The sequence below is a fragment of the Malaclemys terrapin genome, chromosome 15 (genome assembly GCF_027887155.1).
Source record: "Malaclemys terrapin pileata isolate rMalTer1 chromosome 15, rMalTer1.hap1, whole genome shotgun sequence".
Lineage (NCBI taxonomy): Eukaryota > Metazoa > Chordata > Testudines > Emydidae > Malaclemys > Malaclemys terrapin.
In genome coordinates, this window is record NC_071519.1 from 34,210,284 (window position 1) to 34,225,026 (window position 14,743).

General features: G+C 44.7%; 1 protein-coding gene across 2 annotated transcripts in view; it reads left to right on the plus strand.

Moving 5' to 3' along the window:
* Positions 1–3,155: 3,155 nt before the first annotated feature.
* UBE4A (ubiquitination factor E4A) overlaps positions 3,156–14,743 on the plus strand; it is a 29,733-nt gene continuing 18,145 nt past the window's right edge. Inside the window, exons 1-6 of one of the 2 annotated variants that reach the window (XM_054004853.1) lie at positions 3,156–3,213; positions 6,220–6,381; positions 7,845–8,021; positions 11,759–11,871; positions 13,125–13,277; positions 13,424–13,583. In XM_054004853.1, coding sequence (XP_053860828.1) covers positions 6,261–6,381; positions 7,845–8,021; positions 11,759–11,871; positions 13,125–13,277; positions 13,424–13,583 — 724 coding nt within the window. In that variant the 5' untranslated portion in view covers positions 3,156–3,213; positions 6,220–6,260. Of the gene's footprint in view, positions 3,214–6,219; positions 6,382–7,844; positions 8,022–11,758; positions 11,872–13,124; positions 13,278–13,423; positions 13,584–14,743 lie in introns of those variants that run through there. The other variant, XM_054004854.1, reaches the window with a different exon arrangement.

Below are 14,743 nucleotides of genomic sequence, written 5' to 3' on the forward strand. Positions count from 1 at the left end.
CGGTCTGGCCCTGCACAGTGCTGCTGGACTGGGCTGCAAGGGAGCTGCCGGCTCAGAATGCAGGGCGGATCCGGCTCCTCTACAGCTGCTCCTGAGTCCAGCCCGGGACTTCCCTGCAGCCCTCCCAGCCGCTCGCTCTGCTAATCCCGGACATTGTGAGTGCTTTACAAATTCCCCCCGGACGTTATTTTTAGCACACAAAAGGAGGACATGTCCGGGTAAATCCGGACGAATGGTAACCCTAATCACTGTGATCATCTACTCTGACCTCTTGTGTAACAGGCCAGAGAACTTCCACCCAAATAACGACTGTTTGAACTAGAATATATTTCAGAAAAACATCCAGTCTCGATTTTAAAATGGTCAGCGATGGAGAATCCACCACGATCCTTAGTTAGTTGCTCTAATGGTTAATTACCTTCACTATTAAAAATTTACATCTTATTTCCAGTCTGAATTTGTCTGGCTTCAACTTCCAAACGCTGGATCTTGTTATAACTTTGTCTCCTAGATTGAACAGCCCATTTTAAATATTTGCTCCCCATGTAGGTACTTCCAGTCTGTGAGCAAGTAACCCCGTAACCTTCTCTTTGTTAAAATGAATAAACTGAGCTCTTTGAATCCATTAATATAAGGCATATTTTCTAATCTTTTAATCATTCCCGTGGTTTGTCTCTGACCCCTCTCCAATTTATCAACATCCTTCTTGAATTGTTGACACCAGAACTGGACACAGTACTCAAGCAGTGTCCACACCAGTGCCAAATACAGAGGAAATATTGTTTGTGACCAGCTTATCAAGAGATCACAATTATTATGTATCAGTGACCTGTCCTCTTCGTTATTTACCACTCTCCCATCGTTGTGTCATCTGCAAACTTTATCAGTGATTTTATGTTTCCGTTCAGATCACTGATAAGAAACGATCCCTGCAGGACTCCAGTAGAAACACACAATATTGAAGTCCAGGTTCTTCTCACTCTGTTCCTGTGATTCCCAGCAGTCATGTCTGTGACTCCAAATGAACAGAATACCTACTTATTTGCAAATCAAGCCAGTGTTTTATTAGAAATGATTTGTGTTGAAACAGTTCCACCTCGTGGGGAATCATTTTTAAACCAGAGAGTGAGAACTCCTTTTCAGCTGCTACACAATTATTAAAAGAAACTAATCAGTTTGTGCAGGTGATCTCAGCTTTGACAAGCTAGAACAATCTGGGTGAGGTCAGTACTTTGAAGCAAGCAGGGCCGGCTCTAACTTTTTTGCTGCCCCAAGCAGCAAAAAAAAGCACCGCCCCACCGCCCCCCGAACGCCGCGCCCCACGCCACCCTCCCGCCGAGCCGCTGGAGCCCGCCCCCCCCAAGCGCCGCGCCCTGCCGGAACCCCCCCCCGAGGGCTGCGCACCGCGCTGCCCCCCGCCGAGCGCTGCGCCACCGTAGCGGCCCCCCCCCGCAGAATGCTGCGCCACGCTGCCCCCCCGCCACCCCAAGATTGGCCGCCCCTTACCAGGTGCCACCCTAAGCATGTGCTTGGTTGCCTGGTGCCTGGAGCCGGCCCTGGAAGCAAGTCTGTTAAAGGAAAACCCATGCACTATAGAAAATTGGATTTGTGATTAGCTCTGTATGTGGTCCCTGAGTTAATAGAGAACCCACTGATACAGCATAGTACTAGGGGATGCTGGGCTGAGTTTCTTAATTTGGGTGAAATGTAAAAACGAAGGACCAGATTTTCAAAGGTATTTAGGCATCTAAAGATGTAGCTAGGGACCTAGTGGGATTTTCAAAAGTGCCTAAGCACCTAATTTCCAATGGCTGCCTAAATACTTTTAAAAATCTAGCCTTAAGTGATAAGGACTTTACCACTTGAGATTATTAACAACCCCTTGCCACACTGTAATGACACAAAGCCCTTTGGATGAAAAATGATTTATAAATAGGGCCTACCAAATTCACAGCCATGAAAAATATGTCATGGACCGAGAAATCTGGTCTTTTGTGTGCTTTTACCCCATACTATACAGATTTCACAGGGGAGACCAGCATTTCTCAAATTGGGGGTCCTGACCCCAAAGGGAGTTGTAGGAGGGTCAACAAGGTTATTTGGGGGGAGGGGGGGTGTCACGGTATTGCCACCCTCACTTGTGTGTGCCTTCAGAGCTGGGCATCAGAGAGCAGCGACAGTTGTCCCGGTCGCTCAGCTCTGAAGGCAGTGCCCCCCACAGCAGCAGCACTCTTCCGCCAACACAGCTACATCTATGCTAGAAGTTAGGTTGACAAACTATGTCAATCAGGGGAGTGTTTTTCCACATCCTTAAACAGTGTAGCTAGTTCAACCAAACATTTAAGTGTAGCCCAAGTAGGGTAACCAGACAGCAGGTGCAAAAAAATCGGGTTGGGGGTGGGGGTAATAGGCTTTTATATAAGAAAAAGCCTCAAATATCAGGACTGTCCCTATACAATCAGGACATCTGGTCACCCTAAAGCCCAATACTTGTTATTAGACCAACTTCTGTTGGTGAGAGATACAAGCTTTCGAGATACACAGAGCTCTTCTTTAGGAATTTTTCTGTCGTTGTCGGAACATCACCTCCCCCAACAACATTTGCTATGCTGACACTCTCTCCTTGATGTAGCTGTGTGGACAGGCGGGTTTTGCCAGCACGCCTGTGTCGCGCAGGGGTGTGTTTTTCCACACCCCACTCTGGTAGCTAAGCCGAGGTGTTAAATGCAGCTCAAGCCCTGGAGGATTGTGCAGTCTCAGGGCTCACGGCGTGCCCAGGAGCCTGGCCCTGCACTGCGTTCAGCCTGGCGTGGCAAAGGCCTGTGACAGCTTTGGCGCCCACCTATGGGCGTTGTCGCCGTGAGCGTGCTACGAGGGTGTCCCCCGGGGCAGTACCGGCAGCCCCGGGACAGCGCCACGCGCTGCTTCGCCTGCCCCGGGAGCCTTCGGGAGGGACCCTGCCCCCGCCCGCACGCAGAGGCGGCAGCCGAGCCCCGTCAGCCGCAGCCGGGGCGCGCGGGGAGCCAGCCCCGTTACGGGCGGGGTGTGGGAGAAACGAGCGCCTGGTCCCCCTCCGCCCAACACGTGGCGCCTGCCCACGTGCTCCCGGCCGCCAGGCGCTTCCGGCGCGGGGAGGTGACGCGCGGCGCGGGGCGGTGACGTCCGCGGTTGCCAGCCTGAGGCTGAGCGAGAAGGGGAAGCGTCCGGGCCCCGGTAAGACGCGGCAGCTCCACCCCTCCCCCCTCTGGCGGGTGGCCCGTGGGGAGCGGGAGCGGGAGCGGGCCTGGGGGGCGGGGCGAGCCCCGGGCCTGCGCGGGGCGGGCGAGTGGCCGGGCGGGCCTGGGACCAGCCGCGGAGCCCCGCGCCCCCGCTGTGCGCTCGTGGGCCGGGCCGGGCCGGGCCGGGCCTCGGTTCCCTGTCCGGCCCCGCACTGCCTGCCCCGGGCTGCCCCGGGCCCGAAGTATAGCGGGGTGAACAGCTCCATCGGTGGCCATTAGCTCGCAGGTCCGGGTGCACCCCGATGGTGTGAGTGACCCTACATCTCCACGGGTCAGACACTGGGGTTGGACGGGGAAGTGTTTTTGTTCAATGATCGTGACTTTTAAATCCGTATCATTGAACAACAAAACTTCAGAAACAGACGGAAAGAGAAACAGCAGAACTAAAATTCATTTGCAAATTTAACACCATTAATCGGGGCTTGAATAGGGACTGGGAGTGGCTGGCTCATTACAGAAGCAGCTTTTCCTCTCCTGGAATTGACACCTCCTCATCTATTATTGGGAGTGGACTACATCCACCCTGATCGAATTGGCCCGGTCAACACTGGTTCTCCACTTGCGAAGTAACTCTCTGCTCTCCATGTCTACACTATGGGATTAATCCGAATTTATATAATTCGAATTTGGGAAACAGATTGTATAAAGTCGAATGTATGCGGCCACACTAAGCACATTAATTCGGCAGTGTGCGTCCATGTACCGGGGCTAGCGTCGATTTCTGGAACGTTTCACTGTGGGTAGCTATCCCATAGTTCCTGCAGTCTCCCGCGCCCATTGGAATTCTGGGTTGAGATCCCAGTGCCTGATGGGACAAAAAACATGTGTCAGTATCTAATGCCTGCATCTGTAACTTTCACTCTATGCATCTGAAGAAGTGAGGTTTTTACCCACGAAAGCTTATCCTCAAATAAATCTGTTAGTCTTTACGGTGCCACCAGACTCCTTGTTGTTTTAACAAAAACAAGAAAGCCCAATAATTAGAAAGCAAAGAGGAAAAGGACAGAGAGTGCTGAGGTAGATATGGGCAGGAGAGGGAGAATGGTCAGAAGGAAGATGCAGCTGCCTGTGATGCATGGCATGAGGAGACATGGGGAGGGCATTCCAATTTCTTTCAAGGGGTTTTTCACCAGAAGAATGTTGGGAGTCACTTCTATACAATATTGTGCTTCTGGGGTTTTCTTGGATTTGCTCCATCTGTAAGTTGTGGCACAGGAGCTACCTTTTGGCTTGAATTAGAGCTGTTAGAGCAACAAGGTGGGTGAGGTTTGTTATCTGTTAGAGCAGTCATTTGAATGACATTTCACTATATAACAAATAAAACATTAGCAGCAACTGTCATACATATAAACCTAAATGCTCAATTTTTTTCACTAGCTTGAATAATGCGATTTGATGCAGAACTCTGTCTCCATTGAGGGGAAAGAAGAAACGCACTTAGTGCTATTGTGACTTTGTGAGTCCTTGAATTTTTCTGCAGGTATCAGCTGTGTAAACAGGCTGAGTAAGTTTGTCCTTTGGCTTTGCACTAGATTGACTTGTGACAGCAGTATTCCACAAGCCGCGATTCATGGTCTCTTGAAATGTCTAGAAGGGGATAAATATAAATTGCTCTTTCAGTCTGACAGGGATGTTGTAGTCCAGTGTAGGAACAACCAGGGCTAGTTCCTTGGCTTGCATGTGTTACAAATTAGGAAGTTATTCCATGGCAAACCAGCAAAACTCTAGGCTAAAAGTTAAGCTATTTTGCTTTCTATACTGCCTGTATTTCTGTAGGGAAGGATAGGTGGAGTGGTCTGCCGAGTGTTGCATCTGATTATTTTAATGCTCTGATGAAGAATTAATAACTTTTAGAAGAAATAGTAAGGATCAACAAATGGACTGGGCTTCCTTTCCACCATTAGCTGTCCTCTTTGGGTATTCCTGCCCGCTCCCGTAGTGCTGAAATGGTAGGAGTGCTAGCATAGACCAGATCCCAGCATTCTTACCAGTGATAAAAACAGGAGTACTTGTGGCACGTTAGAGACTAACAAATTTATTAGAGCATAAGCTTTCGTGGACTACAGCCCACTTCTTCGGATGCATACAGAGTGGAATAAATATTGAGGAGATATATATACACACATACAGAGAGCTCTCTCTGTATATATATGTGTGTATATATATCTCCTCAATATTTATTCCACTCTGTATGCATCCGAAGAAGTGGGCTGTAGTCCACGAAAGCTTATGCTCTAATAAATTTGTTAGTCTCTAACAAAAAGAACAGGAGTACTTGTGGCACCTTAGAGACTTCTTTTTGCGGATACAGACTAACACGGCTGTTACTCTGAAATTAGTCTCTAACGTGCCACAAGTACTCCTGTTCTTTTTACGGATACAGACTAACACGGCTGCTACTCTGTTACCAGTGATAGCAGATCTAGACAACGTTGCTGTAAAAACATCTGTGTCCTGACTCCATTAGTGTTCCCATCATGGATGTGGTTTCCCAATTAATGCTCGTGTAGGCCTGGCCTTTGTCTGCAGTACTGCAACACTGTTTCCATGTAAGATCACTTACTGTAATAGGTACTAAGATACCTTAACAAGAAATGAATTTTGTTAGGTACAGCTAAGCATCCATAACTGAATTCCCTTGCTCTTTTCAGTTTCAGTTCAATGCTTAATTTTAATGAGTTAAAAGGTATCATTAAACATTGAAAAAATGTATCAAGGTAGAGTGCTTGTGTACTCCTTCAATTTTAATAGATGTGAAAGCAGGCATACTATTTTTAATGGTGGGTTCTTAGACGTGTAGTTAAATTGTCTTAAATCTTGGATTCCTAATTGAAAAAATCCTCCCCACTAAGGCACTTCTGGTTTTATTTTTAAACTTTAAGAATTGTAGTTGCTGCTGTTAACCACTGCTTTGTGATTGTCATACCTGTTCTTTCTTCAGCCCCTCTCCCCATGTCTGGATGGAGCACACTTTAAAGTGAAATGACAGACCAAGAGAATAACAACAGCATCTCAAGTAACCCTTTTGCAGCCCTCTTCAGCTCCCTAGCTGATGCCAAGCAGTTTGCAGCGATCCAAAAACAGCAGCTGAGGCAGCTCACTGGTAAGAGGAGAAGGGAGACCAAACAATGCAGCTCCGGTTGCAGAGGGTCTTCCCTAACAACATATCTATAAGGTTTTCATACTCTGGTCTGTGTTAACTATTCAGGTTCAGTACCCTGGGCAGGTTTGGGACCATCCATAAACAGAAATATTTTTCAGGCCTGGACACTTGTAGCCAGGAGTCAGAATTGTCGGGTGGCCACAGTATTATTTGTATGTCAATATAGCATCTTACTTTGTGCACTTGAGGTCTGATCCAAAGCCCATTGAATTCACTGGGAGTCTTGCAGTTGACTTCAGTGAGCTTTGGATCAGGCCCTAAATTGTTGAGCCAACTTGTTTGTAGTCCACTAGAAAATCTTGGGGGAGAAGTCTGATCTGAATTCAGGACTGGGAGTTCTGATCCCAGACTGAACACTTACTCTTGCTTTGACCAGGTCACTTGTGCCTTGATACCCCCCACCCCCCCAGGTGCTGAGCACAGGGAGCTGTGGGTGCTGCCTCCATTTGGGGAATAATTAGATTAGCTATGTCACAGGAAGTCCTTTCGAATTAATGTTCTAAAGATGGACATTAGTGTATAAGGGCTAAATATTATTATTTAAAGCAATACTCTTGTCTTACCACATTCGTATGGGAGTCTTTTGGGAGACAAGGAGGGAGAATGGGAACTGGGCCATGCACCATTGCAGAAGGCAAGTTGTAGAAGTAGCAAGAATGCTTGGGAAAGGGTGTGGATGTCTCCTTGGCCGTTCACCAACCAATCTGAATGGGCAGGGTGACTTGTTTCTTACCCACAGAGTGTAGTGCTCTATTTTATTTTGTTCTGACAGTAGGTCTACTTTGCTTTTCAGTAGCAATTTATCTGACGTGAAAGGTTTAAATTTCTTGTTCTAAGACTTGCACTGTTTGACGGGTGCCTGTGTTCAGACAGTCTTTTCAGAGACAAATGTTTTTAAATGGCACTTTGTATTCTACAAAACAAAATGCCATTGCTTCCTTAATTCTTCAGCGTGGCGTGCAGACAGTGTATGGGCCTGTAACGCTTCTCCATGGCAGTGCCAGTGATGCTGGCAATCGGTGAATATAGTGTGTAGACAGGACACAGGGTTCTTTATCAACTTGTTGTCCAACCCTGGTCTGAGCAGGGTGTTACAAAATGGTGTACATCACAGCCTACATCATCACTACCTTCAGCAGAACTGCACTGTAGCCATAGTGTGCTTACTGCTGTGCTTCCAGATAATGAATAATTCATGGTTTTACATGTAGAAACCTAAGCGTAGGTGTTTGAAATCAGTGGCGGCACAAAGATGGGCAGGACCTGTGCATGTCGCTGATAGTGCTCCCTTGGGTTAATTCAGCCCTTTTTGTTCCCAGAGACACACTGCTTACCCTTCATGCTGCAGTGTTAATTTCTTCCTGGGCCAGAGACATGTTTATTTACTATCTTCTGTTTTCCAGCAGATGAAACCTCAGCCAGCCAAGATGACTCGGATAACAGTGTATCAGAGAGTCTGGATGACTGTGACTACTCTGTGGCTGAGATCAGCCGCTCCTTCCGCTCCCAGCAGGAGCTGTGTGAACAGCTCAACATCAATCACATGATCCAGAGGATCTTCCTCATCACCCTCGACAACAGTGAGTGGACATGCAGTGAAGACTTGTGTTACCCACCAGACTCTCAGGGTTATAAGATTTATTTGGCAAGCACAATAGCTCAGCCATGGGAGTAGTTATGAGTGTGTGTTAGTCTGGAGCAATCTTGGCTCCCAGGGGTTGAGATTAAGTCTGAAGACTAGTGTCAGATGTGCGTGATTGCACACTGCAGTCATTATTATTTATTATTTGTATTACAGTAGCCTCTGACTTTAGCAGACACCATCACACATCTCATCAGGATCATCCACTGAGCGCACCTCAGGGGTCTCATACTTGTGTTGTAATGCTTCTCTCTACCCGAGAGCTTATTGAAATGTGCTCAAATTATGATTCTTCCCATCATTCTTCATTTTCTAACATACTAAAAATGTAAAATTAATAAGAATCTGAAAATATTAAGCTATATAATTGCTTAAATATATGCATATAGTTATGGTGTACCCTCCTAGGTAGAAGAAAGATGTAACAAATCTAGTGTAAAGGCTCTATTTAGTTACAGAGGGGTAGCCGTGTAAGTCTGAATCTGTAAAAAGCAACAGAGGGTCCTGTGGCACCTTTAAGACTAACAGAGGTATTGGAGCATAAGCTTTCGTGGGTGAATGCCCACTTCATCAGACGCAATACATCTATTTAGTTGTAAATCAACATGTTTTAATGGTTATATAAGCCAATGAGAATGCACCTTTCTTTAGAAAATAACTGAACTACAAATGGAAAAGTTTGATTGATTAAAATTGATAATTTAAATTGAGATTTTCCACTTGGTGATTTAAATCAATCCAGGCTGGAATAAATATAAAGCACTAAAATGAAGTTTGTATTATCCCCACTTGGCATGATCATGCAGCTAGGATATGGTTCACATCTTGCTTTCCTAAAACCCCAGTCAGTGCTGATGTGTTAGCCCCTTATTTGTAAAGTTCCCTTGTAGGGATTGGATGGGAAGTGATTTACTTGATCATCAGGGTGATTTAGTTGATGTTTCATAGAAATGTAGGACTGGAAAAGACCTTGAGAAGTCATCAAGTCCAGCCCCTGTACTGTGGCAGCACCAAATAAATCTAGACCATCTCTCACAGGTGATTGTCCATCCTATTCTTAACTATCCCATTGTTAGAAAGTTTTTCTTAATATCTAACCTAAATTTATCTTGCTGCAGATTAAGCCCATTACTTTTGTCCTACCTGCAGTGGACATGGAGAACAATTGATCACTGTCCCTTTTATAACAGGCCTTAACATATTTGAAGACTATCATCAGGTCCCTCCTTAGTAATCTTTTCTTGAAACTAAACATGCCCAGTTTTTTTAACCTTTCCTCATAGGTGAGGTTTTCTAAACCTTTTATCATTTTGTTGCTCTCCTCTGGGCTCTTCCATTTGTCCACATTTTTCCTAAAGTGTGACTCCTAGAAGTGGACACGGTACTTCAGTTGAGGCCTCCCCAGTTCTGAATACAGTGGGACGATTACCTCCGTATCTTACATCTTAACTGGATGCTCCAGTTAGTGCACCCCAGAATATTAGTTTTTTTTTTTTTTTTGGAACTGCATCACATTATTGATTCATATTCAGTTTGTGATCCACTGTAACCCACAGATCCTTTTCAGCTGTACCACTATCATCTGGCCAGTCATTCCCCATTTTGTAGTTGTGCCTCTGATTTTTCCTTTCCAAGTGAAGTATTTTACATTTGTCTTTATTGAATTTCATCTTGTTGATTTCAGATGAATTCTCCCATTTGTCAAGCTCATTTTGAATTCTAATCCTGTCTCCAAAGTACTTGCAACTCCATCTGTCTTGGTGTCCTCTGCAGATTTTATATGCATGCTCGCCACTTCATTATTCAACTCATTAATGAAAATATTTAATAATACTGAACCCAGGCATGACCACTGTGGAACCCTACTAGATATGCTGTCCCAGGTTGACAATGAACCACTCAACTACTACAGTCTTTCAACCACTTGTGCACCCATCTTATAATAATTTCATCTAGACCTCATTTCCCTACTTTGATTATGAGAATGGTATGTTGGACTGTGTCAAAAGCCTTACTAAAATCAAGATAATCATGTCTACACTCTCTCCCAGAAACACAGGCAAAGAAGGAAATTAGGTTGGCTTGGCATGATTTGTTTTTGACATCCATGCTGGGTATTCCTTATAACTGTAAGCACCTCGAGGATGACACTAATAATTTGATCCAGTATATTTCCAGGTATCAAAGGTTAGGCTGACTGGTCTATAGTTCCCCTTTTTAAAAATAGGTACGTTTGCCCTTCTCCAGTCCTCTGGGACATCATCACCTGTCCTCCACGAGTTCTTGAAGATAACATAATAGTGCCAAGATTGCTTCAGTTAATTCCCTAAGAACCCTAGGAGGAATTTCATCAGGACCTGCTGACTTGAGTACATCTAACTTATCTTTCCCAGGGTTGTTAACATTGCGTTGAGCGACTGATCACCATTAACCTTTTCAGTGAAGTCTGAAGCAAAATAGGCATTCAACACCTCAGCCTTCTTGATGTCATCAATTATTAGCTCTCCTTCCCCATTAAGATGAGGACCTACAGTTTCCTCTCATCTCTCTCTTGCTCCTTATGTATTTAAATAACTTCTTATTGCCTTTTATGTCCCTTGCTAGGTACAACTCATTTTGTGCCTTAGCCTTTCTGATTTTTGTCTCTATGTGCTTGTCCTAGTCTTTTGTATGCCTCCTTAGCAATTTGTCCATGTTTCCATTTTGTGTAGGATTCTTTTTTGATTTTCAGCCCATTAAAGAGCTCCTGATGGAGCCATATTCTGTCCTATCTTTCCTTCGCATTGGAATAGTTGGAATTGTGCTTTTAATATTGTCTCCTTAAGAAACTGCAAACTCTCCTAAACTCCTTTATCCCTTAGATTTTCTTCCAATAGGAATCTACCAGTTCTCTGAGTTTGTTAAAGATTGCTTTTTTGAAGTCCTTATTCTGCTTCTCTCACTTCTTCCTTTCCTTAGAATCATGACATCTATCATTTCATGATCACTTTCACCCAAATGATCTTCCACCTTCACATTTGTAGGCAATTTCTCCCTGTTGGTCAGAATCAAGTCTAAAATGGCTGTTCCTCTGCTTACTATTTCCACTTTCTGAAACAAAAAGTTGTTCTCAAAGGCAGGAAAGAATTTTGCACCTTTCTTGGTGTCATTTGGCTATGGGTGAAGAATGTGATAATCCCAGTGGAAACCAATTATACGTTGATTGACTGGCCTGGTATTAAAATATCTACTAGAGCACACTTTGTTTTTGCAAAGTGAGCTTCTGTATGTATGTGTAAATTGGGAAGTTTGCTCTCTTATGGGGCTGGCTTTAGTGAACATTGGGAAATTACAATTAAAATGGATTTTTCCCAAACTGATTCTTAAACAGGATTCTGGTGTGTACCTGTGTGTTGTGCAGTGGATGTTGTATTGTCGTTTGTGTACCTTTTAAAAGATAACTGGTATATCATGTTCTAGAGTGAAACCTGTTTTTAAGCAATCATACAAAAACCACTTGCTCAGAAGAGAGCTTTTAACTAAAGGTTCAACAGAATTCCATAGGAAACCTTGTGGCAGGAGGATGGGGATATTTGGTAGTTGTTTACAGCAGTTAGCTCCCTCTAGCAGGCTGAACGCACTGGCGGTAGGCACATATTTGTGGTGGTTTGTTTAAGTGGATTTGATTATCCCCAGGTGATCCCAGTATGAAGAGCGGCAATGGAATTCCTGCTCGCTGTGTGTACCTAGAGGAAATGGCTGCAGAACTGGATGAACAAGACTGGCTTGACATGGAAAACATTGAACAGGTATCACCACTTCTCTGTCAACTTCTCTTTCAGGTTGGTGTCTGGCAGTCCTGAGCTAAAGAAGGTGCCGTGATTAATAAGCAGGTACCTGATTGCAGAGTATCTCCTCAAAAGTCCAGTCCCAAATGGGTATTTAATGACTCCTATTTAAAGATCAGGTCTGCATAAAACATTAATGATATGGGAGGACAGCTTAACTTGTGCACATGTTACTGAGAAACCAGTGTGCTCAGCTCTTTTTTTGTTGTTTTTAGACTAGGCTAACAATAGACCTTCTTTTGGTAATTTGCTTTGGGAAGCAGTGGCTCTGGAGAGCCAAACGGCTGCATTCTGGGCACTGGGAAGGCACTGTGGGTTAGGTATAGGTGATTATTCCTCACCAAATCGAGAAGGTGTCATACATTTCTGTTCACGGCTTTTGTTAGCTGAAATTGAGATTTACTGATGGGGACGGTTTAGTTCTTACAGTGCACAAAAAATCTGGCTCTCGGCTACTAACAATAACTTGAACTCTGCTCCTTCCCTGCACAGCATATTAGAGTTTACCCTCAAGTGCAGACTTGTTCACGAATGGTCAAATGTCTGCTGCCTGTGACAACTGGGCTGGAAGTGACTTCAGGCTTAGTGGCTGTGAGCTTTGGAGTGCTTATAGGGTTAGCTAATACTAGCTCCTCCTAGTGGCTGCAGAGATCTGCTGCCAATGTGGGAGACTGAATGGGAAGATACAGATTAGGAGTCTGGTGACAGAATGGTTAAAATCCCAAGGCCTCTCCCACTCCTCCAGTTTAATTTGCTGTGTCCGTCTTCTGGAAGGTAAGAATGCCTTTGCTTATAACAGTGGACAGTGGGAGTTGGTGCTCCAGTACTCAGTTCCGCCTCCATCCACCTCATCAAAACATTGTAAAGAGACCCGCTCCTCTAACAGGACTGTCATGCTAATGCTTGTCAGGTTTTTTTTTCAAAGGCAAGGGTTACAGACCCCTATTAGTAAAACTGCTGCAAATTTTGAAGGTGGCTGGAGAAGCTGTTGGCCTAGCAGACTGGGAAAAGTCTGGGAAAAGTCTGAGAACCACTGGTCTAGCACTGAACTCTCTACATTTCTCAGTAGGGAAGGAAAGCCTAATGGGCAAAAAGGAGCCGTGTTAGGATGATTCGGTGTGGGGTGTTTTTTGTGGAGGGAATGAGGAGGGTTGTGACTTTAGACACTTGGGATTGTGTGTTTATTTTCAGTATATTTTTAATTGTGTGTCTAGGCACTCTTCACCCGCTTGTTGCTCCAGGAACCAGGAAATCACCTGATTTACATGACCTCTGTCAGCACACAGAATCTTTCAGCAGATAGAGACGCAGGAGAGAAACAGATTCTTCGCTACTTATATGCCTGTTACCAGAGATCAAAGGAAGAGGTAGGTAGGCAGCCTTGGGAAGGGGAAGTAGCATCATATGCGGTCTGATTACTGACCTGAAATGAGCAAGTGGGCAGACTATCCACATATACCGGTACACTTCAGGGGACATCATTCCTTCTGTCTCAATTCCTCTTTCCATGCAGATAACCAAAGTGCCAGAGAACCTGCTGCCCTTTGCAGTTCGCTGCAGGAATCTGACTGTGTCGAACACTCGCACTGTTCTTCTCACCTCAGAGATCTATGTCAACCAGAATGTCTATGAGCAGCTGGTGGACCTGATGCTGGAGGCACTGAGAGGAGCACGTAAGTCTCTTTCTCCTGGTGGGTTAGTAGTTATCCTCAGATGACCAAATATTGTTGCTTTTTCTTTCCACTTTATAACAAGAACATCAAACCCAACGTCTCTGCTATTTAAGGTCCAAGCTTGACCTTCAGAATCAAGTGAGCCATGTAAGCAGTAGATAGTCTTAGAGAAATGCCTAAAGTAATAGGGCAAGTTTGGTGGCCTTAGGACAGCTCAAGGTCTTGTGTCAAGGTGAAAGTAAAACCAGTTGACGCTAGCAAGACAAACTAACCCCACTAATAGAAACCTGGGGTGAGTGCAAAGCTGGCTGAACCGTATTTTACCCTTTGAGGGTCTGGACATTTTGTTAACTCTTTGTCTTGTATATTTTCATAAACATAATGGGTAAAATCCTGGTGCCCTTGAAATCGAAGGGAGTTTAGCTATTGACTTGAAAGGGGCCGGGATTTCACCCACTGTAAATAACAGATCTGATCTAATGTACAAATTAAAATCCAAACTTATAAGTTACCTAAGGGGCAAGGAATAAGAATAAGTTCTTTAGACATCTTGGAAGAGGAGCATCTGACCGTGTCAGGAACCTTAACTAATAGGTCAGTTCCTAGAATTTAAAGTAACCTTTGAACAGGAGCGAGTAGAGTCAGAAATGGGATGGAGCCTGTGAACAGCTCAGTTCTTTTCAACACAAAGTGTAGGGGAAATTGCCGTCTGCTTTCTTGGTTTTCTGTGTCACTAGCGAAGTTAACACTTTGGGCCAAAGTGCAGTCCATGGATACCAGTCACCCAAGAGCCACTCCTGGGGTCCACTGAATTTTATGGGATTGGTGTTGAGAGGAGAACTGGTCTATGAGAGAGTCAGTCTCTCTCTCTCTCTCTCTCTCTCTCTAACAAAGTATTCTACAGAATAAAATACTGAGACCCCCCCCTTTATAAGGGATTTAAAATCGGAGGGGAAGTTCAAATATGTTTAGTTAGTGTCCTTATCCCATCTGAAAACACAACTATGTCCACTTGGCAGGAGGAAAATGTGTCTAGTGATAAGAATGTTTCTACTGTCCTTGTCAAGCACAATTGGTTCTACTTTAAAATGTGTTGGAAATTCTTGTCTCTTGATTTAATTTATCCCTAAGTAGTCAATATCTCAGGAGTCTCTAGATAT